This window comes from Varroa jacobsoni, unplaced genomic scaffold (assembly GCF_002532875.2).
Source record: "Varroa jacobsoni isolate VJ856 unplaced genomic scaffold, vjacob_1.0 contig01624, whole genome shotgun sequence".
NCBI lineage: Eukaryota > Metazoa > Arthropoda > Arachnida > Mesostigmata > Varroidae > Varroa > Varroa jacobsoni.
The window spans coordinates 3,075-27,247 of record NW_019214665.1 but is presented as its reverse complement, the minus strand read 5'-3'; the positions used below and the strand labels follow the sequence as shown (position 1 = coordinate 27,247).

Below are 24,173 nucleotides of genomic sequence, written 5' to 3'. Positions count from 1 at the left end.
CAGGCAAAGTACCATGCTTGCTTTAGTAACTCGAAGTATTTTTTGATACGATGAGACTAAGCAACATATACTCGATGTTTCGAATCTCACACCCGGTATTGCTGACTCCCGGCTCAAAACAAAATGTGTCTACGCCCAAATTCAAACCTAGACCACAGCGTGTTTAAGACTAGCATGTAATTTACCCATCAAGCTATCGATAAATTGGTAGGTTTTCTCGACTAATTCGTGGCGCTCTACGTGGCGCCTGCCAGTATGCTAATCACAGACAATATCTCAAAGCATCCAATAGCATACTTTATTTTCATAGCAAACACATTGAATGAAGTGACCCTTGGCTGTGTTCCCTTTCTTCTATATAAAAATAGATCATCAGTGAGCATGCACCATAGTCTGTACTAAAGGAATGAATACTGAGAGTGTTGAACGCTGTCGAAGGCTCGATGACGGGCGAGAGAGCCTTAAGAAAATCATCATTCCATAATACTTTCCACAGCAGCTCAAGACAAAGTAAAATTGGCAAGCAGAACAGCTATCGGATTGTCGAATTGCTCTCGGGAAGCGCGTGCACAAAGTCGACACGAGTGGTACTAGACCGTTCTAAGAGGTTGTTTGAAGAATGCTCGCAGCTAGGACATTAACAAGGAACGTAAATTTTGAGCAAACCCGTTGATTGAAGAATCTTAATGAACTCAGAGAGACGACGAACTAACCCCAACGCACGGTGACAGGAACAATGTACAGATATGACGTACAGACTAAAGCACGATCTCAATGCATTTTGCCTCGCTAGAATTTATACTTTAGCGAGATATCATATGGCGCACTGTAATCATATATAGATCTTGTTATTATGGTTCTTTATATATCCCTACATTTTAGGCTGCAGCACGCTATTCGCTGCGGAAACAGTTTTTAAATAAAAAAAATCTTCAAAAACCTTAAAAAAAAGCCAAAATTGAAAGATGGTCGACTCACCTTCGTTTGTGTGATCACCCTCTTATCCCGCATCCACTTAAAGGGCGAGACGCACAACGTGCTTGTAGCAGCCCGCAAAGCTCCACTCGTCAGCAATACAGGACCTAGGCCTTCGTTGACAATGTTTCGTAGAGAATATTCACGGTAACGTTCGAGTGAAGGTTTTACGAGGAATGCATGTTCAAAGCCTTTCTCGGCCAGATACTCGGCTAGCTGTACGTAAAGGGCGGCCCACCTCGCACGAAGCTGAGCCCGTTCGCCCTTGTCGGCTTGATTGAGATTGTAATGTTTGGCATTTTCAAGTTCTCGCAGCGCCAATCCTTGCACCTGGTAGCGCTTGAGTAGCCCAATCACTGCATCAAACGCTTGTACGCGCTTTGGTGAAATTGCCCCCGAGGCCAAACCGCCTCCCGGCGATAGGCTACCCCCAGAGACGCCGGCCCGTGACCGCAAAGCGTCATCGTCGATGCCTGCACTCACAGCGACACCAGCGCCGATGCCGACCCCCGGCTCCGCGTCATCCACCTCGAGCAGTTTGTCGAAGCCTGAGTCGAAGTCCTTCGTCGCAAGGAGAATCTTGACCGATGAGGGCATTGCCCCACGAATGCGGTTAAGGATCTGTGCGTCAGACATCACTTTCGGCATGAGACCAGTGCCCTGCAGGTGAACTTCGCCATCGACCAGCAGATAGCTACAGTGTTCGGACAGCGTTCGCAGCTGATCGTCACGCAGACCTGCGTTTGCGTACACATGACACCAAAGTTCGCGCATAGTTGATGTGTTGGGGGCGCTCTGATTGCGCAGGCCGTTATAACCAGCGGTCGTATAAGGCGTCCGGGTTGTGCTCGTCGACGAGCTAGTTGTCTCGTGGAACTCTCGTCCACTATGTGGCGGATAGGGCCTCACCGGAGGATATGGCCGGCCCGGAGCTTTCCATCCGTCCTCATTGTTAATCTTGCGGATCTCGTCGATTGGACTCGGCTTGGTTGTGCGCGGTCGCCAAGGGTTGTTTTGACCGCCCCCATGTTCCTGATGGTCGTGGCCATTATCATTATGGCTATTGAAGCCGTGACGCGGTCGGAACGTGGTAATCCCTCCGCCGATGCCGAACGGTGGGTTGTGCAAATGCGACCCTCGCGCTGCCGCAGGAACAACAACACAAGCAACACGATAGATGTACGAATGATGAGTATATTTTTCGTAAATCTTTATGTTGATAATAGTAATAACAGTGACAAGAACAGCCATTCATGCCCCCATCATGCTACCTTTGCTTACCTAACACAGTCAGAAATAATATGTTTGACTATGCGCTATCTCATAGTAATTTTTCGAACAAAAAGAAAGCTAGAGAAAGCCGCTGCACGTTTTTCTTGCAAGCGGTTCAGTGCAGCGATGCTCGGTTGACTTCGGGCTCCATATTTTGTTTTTTTTTTTTCTGTCTTTCGGTGCTGTTTTTGATTCATCCGCTGACAATCCTCGGCTGCTGCTAAGAAGGTGGAAGAACGCTACAGAGGTGACGCAGCTGAATATATCTTCTTATGTACTTATTTATGCGAAACTGACAACTGCCCTGCCAGAAGCGAGACGTTCGTGGTTCGAGTTGAATAAAAAATAAGCTCACCAATCTTTCAGATCACTTCGCTGGATAACAAGATCAATAGTGCAAACTACCTAAGGTTTTTTCGACTTCACTATTGAGTAGCTACCCTCGGTACCCAGTAAGACAGAACTTACTTTTCAGTATCTGATAACATATTCACCGACGGCAGTAGTGTTCGCCTACTTTTCCATCATCTTTCTTTTTCCTCGAACAGCCATTTTTCAATTACCTCGTCGTCTCAGTCAGTAAATAATTTCGGAGACTACATTACGTTATAGCAAGTTTTCAACACCACCCACGAGTGAAAACGTTAGGAACGTTTGTTTGATAAAACTGAAGTATCGTTGGAACTGAGACAGAGAAATGTTTAGCGGATTTGATTTTTTGAAAAACCGATCCGGCCGGATGCGGAATCAGACCACAATCAATGTCCCTCAATAGAGCAGAACGAATATGACTCTAAACGCAAGTGGATCGCTATGCATAACGGCTGCTTGCCACAGTATGATTATTCGAAAGGCAGAAACAAGGTTTCGCACTAGGTATTCCGTTGAGGATCTACATGGGTGACAGATACACTAAGCTTTATTTGTCAACATCGTACTCTTAGTTCATCTTTACGATTGGTCTCTACATTGTCTGTTTCTATCCCATTGAATAGTAAGGAACATTTCGCAAGCCACAAGCTTCTAACACTGGTGAAAGCAAGTTATATGGTTCTATAAGTTTCAGACTTGTATAACGTCATTGGCTGCACAAAGGTAGTTTAATTCATCAAGTACCACAATAGAAATCTAACCTCTTGACCTTGGACTTGAACAGCTGACAATAATCCTGAGTGTAATTTCATAATAACAAGTCTATACAATATTAGTCTATTTAGGAACTTGAATCTGAGAGAAAAATTTCACGCAGTATTTGTATATTAATACCTATCATTACGGTATACGTACGAGTGCGATAGCTTCCATTCGTAATTTTTATTCATAATAAGAACGATACTCACAATTCGACTTTCCCCCGATGTGGGAGCGGTCTCCCCCATGTCGACCCCCACCTCCATCATCGTCGGCGTCGTCACCGTCGGCCTCGTTCGACCCGTTATTATTATTTTTTTTTTGATCGTCCGAATCATCGCCATCATCTTCCGGATCAGGGGGTTCCTCGTCGGATCCTTCTGGGGGATCGTCATCCCCGTTGTCGTCCTGTCCATTCGTACCATCTGGATTGGGCGGAGGTGGTATCGATGGATTTGTCAGAACTGCTTGATAGCACCAAGTCGCCATTCGAGGATTGAACCGGTCGATTAAGTAAATAAAAGCATTTTTTTATTATATAGATGAAGGACGTTGGTTTTATCAGTAGAATAGGCCGCCGTGGTCGCACCCGGTCGTGTAAAATGGATGTGACGGAGGTTAGATATGTGACGATTGATGAACACGACGATAATAGCGTTGCAGCAGGCATAGTTGGATGACAGCAGGATCAGGACGATCCGGAGATGATCCGGGTCGATAACCGATTGGGTAGAGTATATACAACAAATAGACAGTACGCAAAAGGGCACTTTTGATTAGATCAATCTGCGGACCAGTAAGTCACGGTCAGGTAGCTTTACAAGGCCCGCCTGAACAAGCTTCGTTAACCGAATCACTGTCGCAAGCTAAACAAAAGCATACTGATCGTCAGGTTAATAATAGCGTATATGGTGGGTCTGTACAAATAAATGATGGGCTAGTCGTGTTCTGAGAGATATTGTGCCTACCATAAACTTGCGTTTTATGTTATACTTTCACATGGTAGGTTGTCAGTGACGTAAGTGAATTTATTTCAAGCATGTGAATATGAGCAGCAATTCTAAAAGCAACAGTATGTATTCACGACTTTACAAAATACCGTATAGAAATACGTGATGATGGTCGCTTTAAACAAGTCATGCAAGTTATCGGCGTCCTTAGCTTTACTGTCCTACCAAACTCGCAGCGAAACACCTAGGATGCTCCAATGACCTCATGAGTGATATGTAGAAAATTTACTTCATGGTCCGAAACATGTAAACTTGTGAATCGCTGAGTCGTGCACTATTGTGGTATAAATTGTGCAATGTAACAGCTGTGTAGTTTAAAGTAAGCAAAACTTTCGGTGCCACACAGGGATGGGGGGTGCGTCCCCTAACAAGGATCATCATTCAAATACCTGCTTGTTATTAAGGCCTTTATTTTAAAGCTTTTATAAAGGCCAAGGATCTTAGTAAAACAAAAGGTGCTACAATCAACCCTGTAAAGGCTTGGTTTGGGTGGATGCGTTCGATTGCCGGATGCTACCATTTCGACATAGTACACTCCTATCCGTTTCGGCTAGTCATATACCTTAAGAGTTGTACATTTTCAGTTATTCATTCCAGTGGTGTGAGATAGATACCTATCTGTGTCATAGGGTTGGTAATCCCTACGACCAACCGGGGAGGGGGACAAAACTGTGAAAAGCATCTACTAGAAGGTACCTATAACGTTCGAGAGGTGTATGTGTGTCGATGTAGCTAGGCGTCGCTTGGAGGCGGCTGGCCATTTTCAGCACGAAACAATATGTGTTTTCGTCCATCCTCGAACCTAGATCACATCACGCAATATCAATTTTGTGCTGAAAAAATGACCCGCTTAAAAATGGCCGCGCGAAAATGTTATGAATAGTAATAATGTGATTCCACCTAATTTGTAAAGTCGTGTCGCTTTTATGTTATGCCTAAATTATATTTATCCCTGTGATATGACTGTGAGTTTACAAAGGGGATATCTTCACACACAGCACACAGGTAGCACAATAGCGCGCCAAATTCATTTTTACCCAAGTTGGCGGTCTAATTCTAAGCAGAAACTTTCGGTTTGTTTCTTTCTTTGTTTCTTCTTCGGCACTTTGTTTGTTTCTTTCTAGCGCAGTGCTAATACCATAGAGGGAGACAGACAGGAAGACAGACAGACAGACAGACAGACAGACAGACAGGCAGGCAGGCAGGCAGGCAGACAGACAGACAGACAGACAGACAGGCAGGCAGGCAGACAGACAAACAGACAGACACACAGACACACAGACAGACAGACAGGCAGACAGGCAGGCAGGCAGGCAGGCAGACAGACAGACAGACAGACAGAGAGAGAGAGAGAGAGCGAAAGAGCAATGAGGTGTGCCGCGATCCAATTCAAGCAAAGGTTGCGTAAGTTGATAATCGTTTAGCTTGTTTTGTGTCTTGCTGTGCCACTACGTTTCTCTAAAGAACTTCGAGACCACCTGAAGTAGTCCAAATTCAAAAGCTGGCGTCGACAGACATAATTCGTTTAATGCTGGATGTATGGAGCGAGCCACTTGAAGCAATGCTTAACTAAAGTAGTATAAACGGAAGTAAAAACGTAACGAAACCTGCAATTGTCCTTCTTAAACGATAAATTTCTAAATTCAGGATTGAACGTAGGTAGATTTTTCGTCTCCTGTTGGTGGGAGTTGTCAATCTGAAGCAACAAGGTTTACCCATATCAATCAATTCGGATGCAAAGCTCAAGACAGTCTGCTTTTACAAGTACGTCGTCGGCTTACGTTATACGATCAGCATTTATACAATGATATTTTAATTACAGTTGTTATTGACTCGACTACAGTCGGCGTGCTATTGTTATGACTTAATTTACTGTAACCAAAGCGTAAAAGGCTTCACAGACACCGTATAGCTAAGATTTCTGTATATGTTATTATCTGTTTTTTCTTTTCTGTGAAAGGTGTATAGATGATACAGCTTTCGATAAAATTATGGCAGAACCTGATAAAGGAATCAAGCGGCTAAGTGTCAACTTCGTTTTAGCCGGGATCGATCGTTAACGTCGTCAATTTGAAAAGTTCTTCGAGCACTTCTTTTTTTATTAATTAGTAGATATTTAACAAATATAATATATGACGTTAGTTGATCGGTAATAATAGAGAACTGGGTGTCTCCTTCCGTAGATTTTTTTAATGGAAAAAAATTACAAAACCAGCCAGAACCGAGTGTGGAAACCGGTTTCGGGTGGGGTATGAATAAAAAATCTCTGTAAGAGGCCAGCTTATGACAGCTGTCGTATTCATTTGCGATGAAATCATTGACATTAGGTACGAAAGTGGAACCTGAAATAAAAATGAAATTCGAGGCCTGTTAGGTCCTTAACTAAATATGGCGCGCCCATAGGCTCACAGGTAGAAGATACACAGACACTCACTTTATATTGAAAACAATTTCCGACTGGTATGAGCGTAATATTGATTTAGATCCTTTTTAACTCTAAATTGTTACATGAAAGGGCTAACGAAGGGTGGGGAAGCCGAGCCCTTGATCGGACCCTAAGCTAAACTCCATTCCAGAGTAACCGATCGAACTTGTAACCAGCTGCGAGTGCTGTTGCAACGTCACATTGCTGAGATGTTACTAGCAGTCTCTATCAAGTAAAGGGAAAAAAAAAGAAAATTAAATTAAAAATTAATTTTTCGTAATCAATTTATGGAGTTGTAACGACGGTGAATATCGTACTGAACTGGACAGAGCGTTTCACTCAGCAGAAAACATTTACTCGACATGTAATAATTTTTTTATTTATTATTTTTTTAAAATGAGCATTTTTTTATAACAAAAAAAATATGACAAAATTAAGAGAATAGCGAGAGAAACCAGTTATAACGTTTCGTAGCTTAGACGTCATGCCGCCAACTGCAAAAGGCAAAGCCTTAGTTCGAGTTCAGAAAAATACTTCGAACAACAATAATTTCATAAACCAAATTGAAGCGGGTTATATATATATATATATAGTTCAGGACTCCACCAAGCAGGTATCGGTGTAGGGTAAACTGTCTATTTTCGATATATTGATTCTATGGGCTTCAGTTTTTATAGCCTTATTTCGAACTTTTCATCCGCTGTTTTCGTTAGCGTGTTATTAGATCTTATTGCTTTTACAAAATATCGTGTAAACATATAGCCGTCGTTACCGCAGTTATCGAATTATTGATGCTTTGGTTATAGTAATACTAACGCCTACGGTCCTGAAGGTATCTTCGACTGTCCTCGTTGGAATCATCGGGGATGTTATTACCATCCATCGGATGCTGGTGGAAGGGTCTGTCAGGGTCGTCCGCGGTCCTGCCGAACCAGCCGGCCACCTTTTGCACGATCGTCTCAATACTGATCTGCGGGATGGGAATCAAACCGCCGTTATTGATGTAATTATTATGAGGATGGCCAGATGCCATGATGAGCTGAAGAAAACTGGCGACAAGCAAAACGGTCAGAGCGAGGAGCGCCGTCGTCGTTACAAGCAGGAGCCAGTTCCCGCAACCGTTCGAGGGACAAGCGCCGCTGTCTCGTCCACCGCCAGAGCTTAGCGACTCTTCAGAGTCATCTAAACGTCCTCGTGGGCCCCCTCGACGACCCAGACCTCCGCCGATAGGGCTGTAAATTGAAAATGGCAGACCAGATAAGAATCAGGATCACACGAAGCCGTACGTAAAAAGTAAATTAGAACGAAACGATTCAGACGAACCTGTAATTAAAAGAAGATGACGGCAATAAATGAAAACAATTGCAGAGCAAGAAAAATAATAAAGCAGGTGACGTCAATAGATATATATATATATATGTAGGAACGGAGGATGCAAGAGGCAAAAAGAATAGAAATAAACGTCGTTTATATAGGGAACTTACTTTTATAATTTCTGCTTTTTTATATTCATCAGATACTGCCTAAAAACAACGTTGTCGTGAATTGGATGTTTGCTATCGCATAGAGCCCAAGGTGGCGCCCACCCAAAGTCGGATGTACGGATCTTTGCTTAGAATTGGCATCGCCACAATTCAGAACAACAAGTAGAAATAAAGCCGTAAAGCCTACTATAGGCCACGCGAATACGGCATTGTTAAGCGACTTTTAAAGAGACCCTCAGCCTTTTCGGGAAGAAAGCGACCGAAGCAGTTCAGTTGAGGAGTAAATTAATAGGTACACAGCGATAATAGAGGCACTTTTATTCGTCCCGGTACAATTTAACACCGTTAAGCGTCCTACTTAAGGGTACCGGATATTGTCGTTTTGCATCTTATTAATTCTCTATTAAAGCGCAATTGGTAAGTGGAAGAAAAATACATTTATAAAAGTTCTTACCATATACAAAAGCACACCACAGCTTAAAATTATCTTAAAAAAAAACTAAACTGTTTTTTCATATCGCATTAGTGGCGTACAATGTTTTACTGCTGTTTGTAACGCAATGAAATGTCGGAAGTACAAAAAGGCAAGCGCGCTTACAGGCGTATTTCAATGGCTACCCCGTTTTCGGCCTATTACAATTGACAACGTTGAGTTCAAGTTTATTCGTTGGCGAAAAGAGGGGCAAATATCTGATAGTAGGCATTACTGCCCATTAACGCACACGTTTAAGTGGCCTATGAATCCATCTCTGCGTCTGCCAAACATAGAGGGACATAAGTTTCAATAGAAGTTGAATACTCTAGAACTGGCAGAAAAAACAACAACGAGTTATCTATATACATATATATATATATATATATATATATATATATAGATGCATATGTGCATACATGTAGAAGGCAAACGACCGATTTTTGCAATTATCGCGCTTTTCGCTCTGTTCCAAGTCAGCAGCATCGACGCAAATCAAGACCTCCTTCACATTGGGCGTTCCCAAGAAGCATTAGTTTTCGAACCAATAACATACGCATGTTTCATTTGTTAAACAGCAAATCTTTTCTATAATTCAAGGTATATTCAATATTCTAAACATCAGGCAATGTCTAACTAACGTTATACACGTACCATACGTAGTGATGTAAATCTAATAATGCATATAAAATCGGTACGTAAGAGCGCAATGCAACATTTCTAGGGGCAATCGAGTTAGAAACAGAAAAAACCGAAGTTGCGGAACAATCAAGTAAAAAGTAACTGTGGGAAGTTGCAACAGTACTTTATCCTTCAGAGAGCTAGCCTCTTCCCACTTGAGAGGTCGTTCTCATCGTCGTCATTGTATGCTTATCGTCGATCGCACTCATCATGGATGAGAGCATAGTCCAATGGTGGATCGCCGAGAAAGGGGAACGAAGGGCAAAACAAGCTTTTTACTTCCTTTACAATAGCTGCTGCTACTACTGTTACGAAACTACGTGCAGCACCGCTTTGTCTTCCGCGAAGCCCTTAATTCAACACGAAGAGCCTCCTAGCCGGTCACACACTGAGGAGATCGGTTCTGTTTGCTTTGGCTCGGATAGGGCTTGCTTTATTCGTAGGTAACGTTTGAACTCTCTAAGCTCTCTCTATCGTTTCGCTCCACGAATCATACGTATATTGAAGGATTCCAGTACCACTATCATAACCCACTTCGGGCCAAACGAATCGAGCAGCTAAATCCCTTTACTCCACTCCGTCCATCCCCGGCGCTTCAGTGCCCCACGTTGCTCCAACTTTGCGTTGACTGTGACTGCATCGTGAGACAAATTGCTTTTTCCCTACCACCATCGCCTCTACGATGACTAGCCCTGCCCCGTTTAGTCCCTTCAGCTGGGTCTTGGCTTGCTCTTTGGAGCCGATACTGAGCGGGCATACCGACTTGAGAGACAAAGACCTGGCCTATTTTACCGCGGCTGCTGCGACCGTTACGAGATTCCTGAGTGGAAAGTCTTCCGTTTGGTGTGAAGTGCTAGTGTGCTCTTTCAAATGCTGCTAGATGGTGCAATATCTTCCAGTCTTCTTTTCATGCATGGCAGCTAACACTAGCTACAAAACAGGAACTCCTATTGAGCACTATCGTGTACCGGCTTTATTCGGCGGGAGACTTAGGTCTTTATCTTGGTGGGGCTGCCCCATTGTTCATCCAGCGAGCACCCACTGAACAAGCGGGGAAGCCAAACTCGCCCCTTTATCGAAGCTTCTTCGTCTCCTGCAGCAGATCCGTCAAACATTAGGTCTGCCTCTAGGTTATGAGATGCCATCCATTTTAGTGGTAAGCGTCCTCTGTTAGTTATGTGGAAAAGATAGCAACAGCAGTAAAAGTCCAGCGTGTAAAAACTGCCGTGCCACAGGTGGGATACAAGGACAAAGAACAGGCGCAAAGGATGACTGTGCCATCATTCATCAGCGGTGAGCGACCACGCCGCATGTCCCAAATCGACGTCAGCATTAGCAGTCAATGAAGAAATGGATATACGATCATATTATCAGAAGATTGTAGAACACAGAACACGATGTGCTTCACGTTATGCTACTTGAGCTCAACGCACTATTTGATTGCAAACGAACTTCCGTTGTGCCTAATATCTTTTGCGGTAAGCATCTTTCATTATGGTAACTTCACAATAATAATAATAAGAGAGACGAAACTGACTGGTTTCTACTGCAACTGTGTCTAATACCCCAGCTTTATACCACTTTTTACTACTTACCTGGAGGGCGTAGACGATTCGAGGCCTGACACCCAGTTGCCCACCTGGGGCGATCCTGGTGGGGGCATGTTGATTTTTGATATCGGCCCGGCTTATCGGCGCTATGAGCGCCTCTGCGCCGTCTATATTAGCATCACAACTAGAACGTAACCGAGAAAGAAATTGATTTGATAGGATGGAGTTATAAAGGCGCCAATTAAGAGCCAATTACAAATTTTCTAGCTATGCATATATGTATATGGATGTATGTGTATTATATATACTTTTCCTTATCTCCACCTATTGTGTACATATGCGCGCTGTTACATTTGAACCAGCGGCGTTTTGGACCTAGCGTACAGGTACCATCTTTCAACTGGTTGAGGCAGTCCCGTGTGCATATATGTATACATACATATAGATACGTATTAGCGGTTCTGCTCGGCTTATTTGCGATAAACGCTCGCATCCTGTTGATGTCGCTTACAACGCTCGGTAGATACTTTTTTACATCTGCGCATTCTGATTTCACTCAGCTTGCATAACCCCAGATCAGTGGGGCTTCTTGCCTTAAAATTGGATCTCACACTCACATTCACACACACACACACCCATACTCACATTCACACGCACACACACCCACACCCACACACACACATACACACCAGAGACAAACACAATTAGACTCACGCATCAATAGCCAGACCCTGTACGTGAAGATTTTTAGCGTTGCATGAGCAATCTGCATTTTATGTCAGGTTTCTTTCTATGCGTATGTTATTATATGCAAGTGGTTCTCGTCCAGCGTTGGAAGCTGGCGGTAGCGATAGGAAGTGGTGTGATCGAATAACTCGTTTCCTATTTGCCTGGGGGCTCCGCGCACGGGTCGTGCCCATTGCGGCCCGGAGTCGGAGTTGTTTCGCCGTGTCGTACCATGTTATCCCATTTGTTCGATTCCCGTTGCATCCAACAGCAGAATGTCTCGTCGACCACAGTGGCCCCTGTCTAAGTGAGTTCAATCGACGTTAGTTATTCGAAATTTGTTAGAATACGACGCGGAAATTTAGCCGTCCTGGGAACTCTTATGGTTCAATTAAAGTCGTTTGCCACCGCCAAGTTCGACAACCGGCTACCGATCTTTGTGCTGATGGGGCGGTGTTAGCGATGAAGTGTATGGGAAAATCACTATCAAAAGTTAATGACGCTTACAAATCGGAAATTATCAGAGCGCCAATAGGTGGGCAGACACATAGAAAGAGAACCTGAGAAAGAAAAAAAAGTGAGACTACGCACTAGATGGCCTTTTCGTCTGTTTTACTATAAATGTAAGAAACGAAAGCAAGAAACCTATATAGGGGTAGCGATTGGTGATCGAAGGCAGTTCGTAGTACGACACAGACGCTGTACGGACCCTACGTAGGAACTTTCACTCTTAGTGAAAGCGATTAAGTAACTTTCACAAGCTACAAACCCCACGAGGTTGCCGTTTCAGAGAAAAACGCTCGCTATTCTGCCAGCGGGTCACGAGACGCTAACAACGCTAAGTTAAGCGAGAAGTTAACGATTTGTTTGGAGTTGGCAGTTGCATCTATGTGTACGAGCGCACTGACGAACGCACGAGCGAAGAGAGTGATCATCGTCTCTGAACTAACACAGATTGACAAAAGGATTGACTTCTGAAAAGTGGTGTACCATCATATGGATTGTAATTCCATCCAAAACATTGTAACATGTAAGGTTCGGTCCTGCATTGCGTCGGCATTCAGAAGCGAACATTAGTGAGATGTAGCCTAATTGTACCAAATCTGTACGAGCTAATACTTACCGGGCTTTCACCCCACATGCTTGACGTCCATGAGTCGTGCGGGTCTACACCGCACCCGTGATTCGTTGTCAGGATTCTCTGCAGGCTTTCCTATAGATGATGAATTTCACAGAAGATCAACGGCACGCCACTACCGAGTGTCCTGCATCTACCAACACCCACGATTTGCTTAAACTTATTGCCTATTTTAGTCTTGAAGCCTTATATACTCCACGATTTGTACTCGCCTGTCCTCAGCGGGCCATGGCATAACTAACTAGATTCAAGGGGCACAGTGTCAATCAAACACGGCAATATACGGCGCACCTGTAATCAGTTCACGTAACGCACTATCCACTAACGACAAGAACTAGTCAACACCAATGATGAAGATGCGGAAGAAACCTGCGCCATTCGACACTGTGTCAAGAATGCTGCCTCTACGAGCACAAAGAACCGGGCTTTCTATAGGCTTGCTTTCTTAAAAAATTATTAGCTGTTGTCTTTGTGGCCGTAGCTATCAGGTAGTCCTCCAAGCAGAGGACATTTTGTGCAAGCTTCGTTGTAGCACTTGTTAGCGAAGTGGGCAGTCCCCCTACAGCAGGAACCCTATGAACATAACGGAGCGTTTCGTTACCTGCTCTCATTGCTCCTTTTCCGTTCCTCGTTCCCAATAAATCACCGTCTCGACTCGAGTAGACTCTGCCCACTCTATATGTTTACACGCTCATTACTTTCCAGTCATTAGCAGCATATTAATTGAGACTGGTCTGTTTGATATAAGTTGCTCACCGCTGCTGTCAAACGAGAAACAAACGTCGATATGGACGTACACGGTTGGTTGTCTACTAACAGCGGCGGCAGTGCCGTGATGTCTCGCTTCAGCAGCGGTTCACCCTTTTTCAGACCAACGGATGTCGCTAAACGTCGACTACGAATTAACGAAAATAATAATGTCACGGTACCTTTCATTCGGCACGAGTGTGCTTATCTCTATATCCACCGGCGATAGACATGAAAGCATACGGAGCACGGGACTCATTTGTACACAGTATCTGCGCACCATACAATCGATACGAACGAGAGTGATACACCACGACAGTACGATAGATCAAGGGTTTATTCGAAAAAGTCTAAAATCCCTCAGCGAACAGGGTCGGCACACAGGGTCGGACAAAGAGGGAGACCTAAGGCTTGCACCTTAAATTAAAAAAACACTCGTCAACTTGACGTAAGGTAAAACGCGTCTTCGTTTGGGCTTTCACTCGTCGAAAGCTTCTCAGACATAGACGAAACGATTTTTCCGGCTAAGGTTTTCCGATGCTGACGACGACGGTGGCAGCAAGATGACAGTGGGGTAGTTCTACGAAGCGTTTTATATCGTGGAGCGGCGATCTTTTCTCGTCTCACAATACCTAGCACGCTGCCACTGCATGATGCGTGCGTGTTTATCAGTCTGTGTACGTATGCGGCTTTTACTGGGATCGGTGCTGTGCCGTTGACAATCGTACCACTCCTCGATTTGGTTCCTCTGCCGTTTTGCACATACCGCCGCTCGACGGTCCTAGCCAATCCAGTGGATGTGCTGCTCCAACAGCAGCAGCAGCAGAAGCCGCGGGGTAGAAAACAAGATGGCGGCCGAGCCAAGGGAGCCAGTCAGGAAGAATAGTGGTGGCGGCAGTAGCAGCAGCAGCTGGCCGCACCACTGAGGGCATCGAGAGTTTTGTGAGCACCCAGCTAGCCAGGCAGGCTCTGGATTGCACAGACAGAGTGCTGCTGCTGTACAGCAAGGGAGCAGGGAGCGCCGCAAAGCGCGTAGGCAGGATCAAGGCAAGCAGGCAGGCGACGAAGGCAGCGGCGGGGGCTGTTCAATGACGAAAGCGCTGCTGCTATAAGAGGAAGAGCGGGAGCAGCCGAACAAAGGGGGGAGCGGTAAGGGGCGACAGGGAGAGGCAAGGGGAGTCAGCCAGGGGCAACGGCGGGTAGCGGCGCGGATTGAACACAGCTTCTGGGTGAGAATCTTTTAGGAAGCCTAGCGGGACGTGAGTTCAGGCGGAAAGTCTGGGCTGGGGAAACCGAGCAGGGAGCAGGCCAGCAGTGCCACGGATGCAGTGGTTCGGCTGGACTGGTTCGATAAAGGGGGTGCTTGGGAGCACACAAACGAGAAGCCGAATAGGAGTAACGAACACCGAAGCCGGGAATTTGGGGTAGTGGGAAGAGCGCAACGCAGACCAGAGGAAACGAGGATCTGCCAGTAGCTGACGGGTAGCAGGCGAGCAAACCACCGACCGAACGATGAGCGCCAACGGCAGCAATAGGCAGCTGGCGCAGAACAGGCGGTGGTGGCGGAAGCCAGCGGGAATTGAGCGGGAACACAAGGAATGGAAGAGAGAAAGGGCGTCCCGCCCCGTGGGGAAGGGAACGCCACCAGCATGTGGGCGCAGAGCAGTAGAAATACACGACGTAGTAGGATTACTATTGAGAAGGAAAAAGGATAATGCCGATACACGTAGTACGAGGCAGTAACAGATGCTGCTGGTCACCGTCGTTGTGTTATTTCGTCGTGCTGGCCCTGCTGCCGATGTTTCTGTAACAGATAAATTTGATGCGAGTTTTGAGCCACCTCTAAACTACGAAGTGCAGACTACAAACTGACTTCTGCCGGAATCCTCCAAGGGCTACAGCTATACGCACAATGACGGTCAAAGACTGTGAACCGGCTGGAATAAAGAGCCAAAGGCAGAAAGTTAGATAGAATAAAATACATAGAGAGAGAAAAAGAAAACGAAAATAAGAGTCGCAGGCCTCCGAGACCAATGCAATGCGACTTGCGGGAGCTTCTGAAACTTAAATCGATGCCCATGCTTCTGGAGCAACAAACACCAAAGCAGGACGATCGAAACTAGGATAATACCACAAGCTCATAGGAGCAGTTCTGGAGAAAAGATCCAGACGACTTGGCCTAGCTGCCTTTTCTGTCTTAGACTTTTCTATTATCTGCTTAGAGCTTTAAGAGATGCCCCGTGTTTTGTTGTCCGCTTGGGCTCCAGAGAAATGCTTTGGTGTTAGACATATTATGCTGTAAAAAGACGACGGTTTTCGTCTCCTTAAAAGTAAATGTCTGTCGTCACTTAGTCGATTCTTGTGCCGTTTCTATTTCTGCGACCGTTATAGCCTGCTAGTTATGAGAGAAAAAAGCACCTGTGCGTTTTGTTGCGATCGCCATGTAGCTAGCGAGATACAAGTTGGATTCGCCATCGTGACATCAGTTGCCTATGTTCTGGACCATGTTTCCGGCAAGCAGATAGGCGTCGTTGTTGATGTTGTTTTTTCGTCCTCTCTGGACAAGAGCTTCCTATTCCATAGTTTGTCGTCCTTTGCCTCCGGGTTGCTGCAACCCGTTCTCCTTCAGCTCGTTTTAGCTTCCCCTTAACGCCCCTACGCATCACCCTTCGACCCCTCAGCGACTCACTGTTTCTCCTTTTATGACTTCGAGGCGATGATGCCGGTCGTGGTGGGATGCTGATTTTGCGATGATTTAGTGGTCTTTGTGTCACCTCCTACGAGCTTCCTGGACGTTCCGTCGGGTCGACCATTGTAACGAGTGGAATAGGCTGAGAAAGGGCCTGAACGGGCTGAAAGAACCGAAGCGGCATCAGTAGCAGCGGCATAGAGTCCTGCCCGTGTCCAGTTGAACGTAGAACCGCAGAAGGGGTGAGGCGGATGGGCAGGCAGACACAGGAAGGGCAGACAACAGAAAACGGGCGGGTAGAACGTGGACAAAACGAAGGGGCAACTAGCAGAAGCACTTTAGGTCCTTCCTTTTCTGTCCGTCCATTTCTCTGTCTTTTTTCCTTTCGCCATTGTTGCTGTACGGCGTTATCCTGACTTCTCAACTCAGGTTTCTCGATTTCGCTATGACACTGCGTCTGTGCCTTGGTCCTTAGCCGAGACAATGTGGGGCCATAGCGGAGCACCGCAATGGCAGAATCCGCTGGTTGTAGTAGAATAATAGTAGTAGTAGCAGGATGGAAATACTGGGTGCAAGCTACTCTCAGGACACTATAGGGGTTCTATACCATGAAATTGTGGCTGGTGGGCTTATGGCGGGACGGGGCCCGCGGCGTGCTATCTGCTGTCATAGTGCCGATATTGTTCCAGTTAGCTAGTAGGTCCGTCAATCACTATGCTTGGGCGTTTGGCCGTTGTCCAGCATTCGCCTACGATTTCTACTTCCCCTGCTTTCTCTCTATCACTCTCGTTTTTATATTACAAGGAAGCAAAAGGCAGCTTGAGACTGTCTGTTATTGCTTAGGATTGTAATGCAGTTGCTGATACTGTTGTTGTTGTTAGTGTGGTGATCGTAACAGCAATAGAAGCAACAAAAACACCGGCTCGAATAGCAGTCTTCTTCCCTAGGACCTCGCCTTCCCCTAGCAGACTCTGTGGAGGCTGGTCACGGCCATTGGTTTCCTTGTCTCGCCGGTTAGCCGAATTTTCGTTGAATAATGCCTATAATGATAAAGAGCTCTAATGATGATTCGGAGAAAGCAGACGAAAATGACGTGTAGAAGGTATCTTTCGTGGCATCATGCAGAAAAGCTGCTACGATGGAAAACAGCTGGAAGATTGGCAGCAGAACAGCTCGTTGATGATGAGACAACGCCGACCGACGCTACGGCCGTGCCGAATGGGTTTTATTTTGTATCGGTGTAAGGGTGGCTAACGCCGACACCGTGATTTTGGTCTGAGTCATAGCATCGACTTTTTGCTTGAGTCTTCCAGCGCAAAGAGCGGACACAATAAGTGGTTTTGTAGACTGTAGTTTTGTGGTTTGCTTTAGAAAACCAGTAACGTGCATCGTAGGGGTCGCTTCTCAGCACGACGATCCTCGTTCAAACACGACCTACATAAACCGTGGATGCGCTGGGGCGCCATTGGATTATATCCTTTAAGTACGTAGGGTCGTTCTGCGCTGGGATGGTATTGTGGCCGCAATACCTATAGGTGAAAGAACATGCACAATTTGACCGACAGCCGTTGTAGCACTTACACGAACATAAAAGAACTATATAGCGAAAGCATCGTTAGGTGTTATATGCCAGGACGCAACGAGCGGTAGAAAACAAGTAAAATCAACGAAATTGGAAAAGAAGATGGCTCAATTCTTTAAAAACAATATGAATACCGACTGGCCTATTGAGAGACTTCAAGGGCGCGGAAGAGAAGGAAAGTGAGCTTAAAAAAGATTTGTGACCAGTAAATGCGTCTGAGTATATACAGGCCAGTGCCACGAGAGGACAAGTAAATAAGGAATTTTAGGGATGAAGATATTCGGACGTGCAAAGTGGCCTGCTAATGGACAAGCCAACAAAAGGACGGGGCGAAGAAACTGAAATAAAGGACGTCGAATTGTGCGGCCGCTTAAGTAGAAGTAAACATCAAAGGCCGATAGGGGGGTCGAATACCTGTACCAGTCAAAGCGCTTATCAGCAGTACAGATAGAGTCTAATCTCGGTGAAGAAACGCATAGAAGTCGGAAAGCCCCCGAGTAAGAGAAAAAGGTATAGAATAAAAGCGAAAGAAAGGGCGCTAGTCAGACAACTAGAAACTAGTAACAGCGACATCAGGGTATTTCAAGCTTGATTTTTTTGCTTATACACAAATAATGTTAAGATGTTTTTGCCTGTTCTATTTCACATTACTATATGCAGTGTCCTATGAATGTGCATTTAACGGAGGCAAGCTGACATGAACTGAAGAAGCTCAACAACATAAAAGACTTTTTTTTGTAATAAAATAACGGAAAAAGCTATGTGTATAGTTCTTTATATATTAGATGAGCATGGCTAGAGGCTCTCCGGTAGGTATCTTCTGTCTAATTATGTTGCGATGGAAAACTTAGACTTGACTATACATATATATATATATAAAAACGACAAATATATCTATAGCCAAAAATTGTATAATTGTTTGCGGAATTTTTAAAAACTTCGCAATTAACTTCGATATAAAAAACATTCTTCCAAAAAGCCGAAGGAAAAGTGTGAAACATTGGTAAAGTATTTACAAAAAAATAAGTTTGAGCTATATGATGATCTTGCGCGTCAAGTTATTGACAATTATTCGTGTTAATGGAAACAAACACAAACAATTTGTGCACATAAGCGAAGATATATATTTTTTTCATAATTTTCCTCGAAACTGACTAAGTGAGTATGAGTAAGTAACTGAGCAATTAAGTGGGGCATTAAGCCGTTACCGTTGCCGGAACTACCAGCGCCTCGAAACGAAAACATTGTGAGTACTATCTGGTTCGTTAGTATCACGATCTATAGGGTGTCTGGTACAAGGTGACCAATGTAAATACCACCCACCCTAAGCAGCAATATGTACTTTGTAAGTTTGACACACTGACTTAGAAAGGAACAGGTTTACCGAACGACAAAGTTTCCTGAACATTATCGCGCCTGTTAGGTCCGCTGAGACTCGCGAGTTTGCCGCCGCCAGTGGTTAGGTGGCGCGGATATATTTCGGCAATTTACATAGAAGAGAGGAGACAGAGGCGGCGTCTGCCCCGGACAAGTCTAGCTGCCCGTTCTCCTCGTTTGTTCCGTCTAGATCTTGTATCAAGAGAGGAATCTGCCCATAATAATGCCCAGAAAAGACTTATAGGATGGCATCCGTAGCATAACATGGTCGTTATCCCCTGAAAGTGGCATGCGGCATCGTACATAGTCTGTGCAGCTAATATTTGATAATAAACATATATATATATATATATAGGTGAAGCACAAGTTTCCGTTAAGTAATGTCATTAAAGTAAAATAAGATACTCCTATGATTGCAGTAATTTTCAATAATAACGAATTTATTCAAAGAAGATTCTTCGACTGTCAAGTGACTTTTCTGTAAATTATTAGAAGACTCTTGCTCCAGTTCTTATATATATATATATATATATATATATATGTGTGACTTGACTCAGCTCGTTTAATAGGGTGTTTTAACACAATGGCATAGGCAGTAGTAACAGTGGTAAGAACCATGACGTTGGGGTGGTGACCACCGTGAGGTTTCAGGTCTCTTCATCTGGGTCCGAGAACTGCTGCTCGTTGCTTTTCCCGAGCACCTTATATTTCTATGGCTATAGCTGCTACAATGTGAAGACACACTACCCAACTGCTAAATTGGCCGACCTACGACAACAGTATCAGCTGCGTTACCGGACTGACTGGACGACAAGAAGATCGGAGAAGAGTGAGTAGAGCACGAAATGAGTCATTTGATCCAGCGACTCTGCGGGCTCGGTCTTAGCCTCAGGATCGCCAAGGTTCGTAGAGGATTACAATCTGAGAAGTGGATGAAACGCGAAGAACTGTCAACCATAGCTGGCGAGCAGAAGATTTGGCGCGAAGAACCGAAAAACCCCTGAGGGCTGCTAGCAAGGCGGCCGACGTATGGCGAGGTAAAAAAGAGATGTAGTGGCAGATGAAGATTGCATCTTAAGCTGCTAGCGTACCGCTGTTTCGCTGGAGGTGGAGTACTCGTGGGAAATTGGCATCTACAAGGCTTGGCCTGATGTCTGCAGGGCGATAGAGAAGCGAGAAGAAAGGATCGTCAATGCGGAAACGTGCAGGTACAGTGCGGTTGTGGAGTCCAATTTTGACGCCCAATAAGAACAATATAATGTATCGTGTGGATATGAATAGTCTACATCATTGAGTGATTTCTTGGCGTTCAAAATGCTTTAAAATACAACTATAATTTTTTTTTGGTTGAAGGTTTTAAGGTAACTGGTTTTAGCGTATTTGAAATGGCTATGTTCACACCTTTGAGTAAATCAAATACAAGATTTTAACTTGTTCTAACGCTTTACGGGAAATTAAAAGCACCTCGAGCCTCTTTAGATATCAATAAATGATCGTATGCTATGCTGACAGGCATTTTCGCTGCAGAACCAGAATTACCATGTCTCCTATTGACGGTAGACGAATTGAAGAAGTTAAGCATGGCTCTTTGCAAAGTAACTTGAAGTTGAGAAAAAAAAAACTGGTCCAGCACAAATCGTGGCCACTAGGCATAAAATTTGGTAAGGTTCATAGCCACGTGTTTTGAATCATAACAGCTAATTCTATATATAATAGTATATATAATATGGGCTATAGAAAAGATTACTCCACTCGTGACCAACTCGAAAAAAGTGCAGCAAAAAATGAGCCCAGAAATGCCATTTACAGCAAGAGTATTGACATTTTTAGAGCATGGGTCTGTTAGCAAGTAGTACGCAGTCAGCCAGAAAAAAAAGTATCACCTTGTGTTGTGGATGCAGCTATTGCACTATAACCAAGTTCGCCACGAGCACTACATATTTTGTTGTGAATAGACCCGAGAAGTGATAGGACCTGCAATAGGACAAACCTTAGCCGCGCCTTTATTCGCCCGAACTAGCTAACGGTGGTGATCGTGGGACAGCTGTGAAGAGGCCGAGTTGAAGTGCTGATACTTCGAGGGACTAAGGGAAAAGTGTTACCCCCAGTAAAGAACGTGTTGCTAATGGTCTAAACTGCAGATGGGTGGTAGAAAGACGCGTTAGGAAAGAGACAAATATATTGAGGGGGAAAGTAAAAGAAAAAGGGAGTGATGTATTTCAGTTTTGTAGATGGTCCAATTTGTCCCAATGGGTTCTGCCAAGCGAAGAACCTGTTCGTATGGCGCTCTCTGCGTACACCCATGCTTGTATGTAGAGTGTCGGGGAAAGGCAGAAATAAAGGACTTTTCGTTTTTTGCTCTGTCGTTATCTCTTTCACTTTTTTCACCTGTCAGTATTGTGAGTAACTGCTGAATCAATTTAAGGGGTAGCAGCTGCCTCAGCGCGGGTCTACCCGAGTTCGGGTCTAACACATCTGTCGAAGCAGTCCATAGAGTCCTTTAGGCTAGCCGTGAGCTGACAATGGAATGACTCGGTCCACTGCTGGCCTTTCAGATATTTAAAACACCAGCACGCAGATAGTGGACGGATGGCAAACCGCGTGCGAGCCATCTGGGTAATAGCTGGGTTCTGCACCTGTAGTCGTTGTAGGTTACTGCCGACCAATCGTTTGTGCGACATTAGAGAAGCTAAGTTGCGTCTTCAACCATAAACCCACGTTGATCGTACCAAGTGAGCGCAGGTCTCGCCACCCAGTTGAAAGCTGGTAGGTAGACCTCTCGAATACAAACAAATTCGCCTTGCAAATGCGAGAAACAACACAAGTCCTTCCATGTCTCGTTGCCTGAGGTGGTTTAGAACCGTTGGCATTCGAAACTTCGCTTGACGCCTTAGAGCAGCGGTTCCTTCTCTATGGCTCTTCGTCTTCTGATGGTAGCACAGCCCCCGCATTTCTCTTTACAAATTTGCCGGTCCCACTTTGTTTTTTTCGCTGATCTTCGTGCACTTACTTATTTCGGTGGCCGAAATGAAATTTGCGTGCGTTCTATGTTTCGCACGCTTAATGTGTAATAATAATCTGGCTGTTTTCAAATCTTCCCCACCAATTTCGAACAGCACACAACCGTCCACAGCTTCGCCTCAGTTCTCCTTTATCCGACCTAGCATCATAACGATAGTATAAAATCCCATTTGCGTTATCTTATGGAAGGGGATGTTACTTAATTGCTTCCCTTCTCCCCCATTACGCAATTACTACGTCTATAACTGTTTGTTCTTTACTGTTTGCAGCCTCTGCCGCTAGCGCCATTTTTCTGACGATTGCGATACCTCAACCACCTTCAGCTCTATTGTGGGCTGTTTTGCTGCGAGTAACGATAGCTGTTTTTCGTTAAAGCATGGGCTGATGTATCGATTGCAGAAACCCAGCGCACAACTGACTCCGAACCACTTTTGGCAATATGATTGAAGGGCTCTTGTTTTGTTACGGCGTTCGTATTTTGACGGTATTAGTGGTGTTGTGGCAGTACGTTTTCCTTTGCGACGTTGTTGTCGTCGTCGTCGTTTTTTTGTAACCTCTGCTCCTTAAGGAATTTCGGTGTAGTAATGAGATGAGTGAGAAGAAATGGTTGGCGTAGATTGAGTTCTAAACAATATCTGATATTGGAATCAAGGACAGCTTTGAACCCCGCATGATCGGAGAGTCAGCGGCGAGCGGTGAGTCGCTAGTGACCGTAACAGGACTTTGGGCTAGAGCTTGCAGCGCGATGCGTGACCCGCTAATGCGTAGAGTTATCACAGCGTCCATGTACCAGCCTTCTTTCCCCTTTTCTAAACCCCTGATCCTTTTTCTTCAGTTGGTCTCCGACCGACATTCACCCCTCTTGTGTCCTCCGTAATATCATCCCGTGACACTAGTCCTCCCAGCCCAACGAGTTCTGTTCGAGTTGTCAGCATTTATTCTCTTCTGTTCGTTCTGGCACCCATTTTTTTGGAGTCTTGTGCGACTACTGCACTCTAGTTAGTTTAGGTCGCCCCTTTAAGACAATGGATACCCTACACACCAAAACTAACAGCTGAAAAGCTATCTGCAGCCTTTTCGATTCGCTACCCAACCGGGCTAATACTTCCAACAGTAAGAGTAATGACTAAGAGCGTAAAACGTGCTCAGTTATGAACAGTCTCTGACTGAACGGCCAGCAGGTGGCTCACGGAGTTACAAGAAATAGAAATGGGAGAAAAATACAGCAAAGACAGAGCTCGATCTGACGCCATTATGCAGACTGCCTTGCTGCTGCTGTTCGGGTCACTGACCGTCAGGGTCTCGCGAATGCTCGGGGCGTGGTCGGGCCTAAGTGTTCCTATTTGGCACACGTTCTCTACCAAAACTACTTATCAAACTTTTCCCCATTTTTAGATCGGGCCCTTTTTGCTTTTCAACGTCTCGCATTCTGTCTCTGTGTTCTGCGTTGATAGGGTGGCACGACTACAGCAGCAGAGGCCATCTACTGTTTGTTTTTTTGGAACAGGCGCTCATTGTTATTTTGATTTTTCAGCACGTTCATTACCAGCGACGCTCTCAGTACACGCGCACTAGCAGCGTCGTTCTTGTAGAATACGCGATCGTCTGCTGGTAGCTGGTCCAAACATCCCGTCAAATTTCAGGCTCCAGAGGCCTACTACTAAAGATCTACTAAATTGGTTTGGAAGTGAATTTTTTTTCTTAGTTTCGACACCATAAAATCGAAACAATTCTCTCCTAGGCAGTGTACAGACAGAGAGATACTACCGCTACGAGGCGTCCTCTCGTAATCGACGGCGGCTTTAATAAGGGTACAGAATCGTGCAAAGTACAGAAAAGCGCGTAAGTTGTAAGCTGTCGCTGTAGGATTTTCAGTCGATAACAACACTTGAC

The 24,173-nt window shown here is 45.0% G+C and overlaps 1 protein-coding gene across 1 annotated transcript in view; it reads right to left on the bottom strand.

The window, feature by feature from the left end:
* The window catches only part of LOC111272123 (uncharacterized), a 33,648-nt gene extending 19,071 nt beyond the window's left edge, over positions 1-14,577 (bottom strand). The window contains exons 1-5 of the mRNA XM_022853367.2: positions 12,850-14,577; positions 11,046-11,184; positions 7,630-8,045; positions 3,588-3,842; positions 979-2,117 (exon numbers count right to left, since the gene is read on the bottom strand). Coding sequence (XP_022709102.1) covers positions 979-2,117; positions 3,588-3,842; positions 7,630-8,045; positions 11,046-11,113 — 1,878 coding nt within the window. The 5' untranslated portion in view covers positions 11,114-11,184; positions 12,850-14,577. The remainder of the gene's footprint in view (positions 1-978; positions 2,118-3,587; positions 3,843-7,629; positions 8,046-11,045; positions 11,185-12,849) is intronic.
* Positions 14,578-24,173: the final 9,596 nt, after the last annotated feature.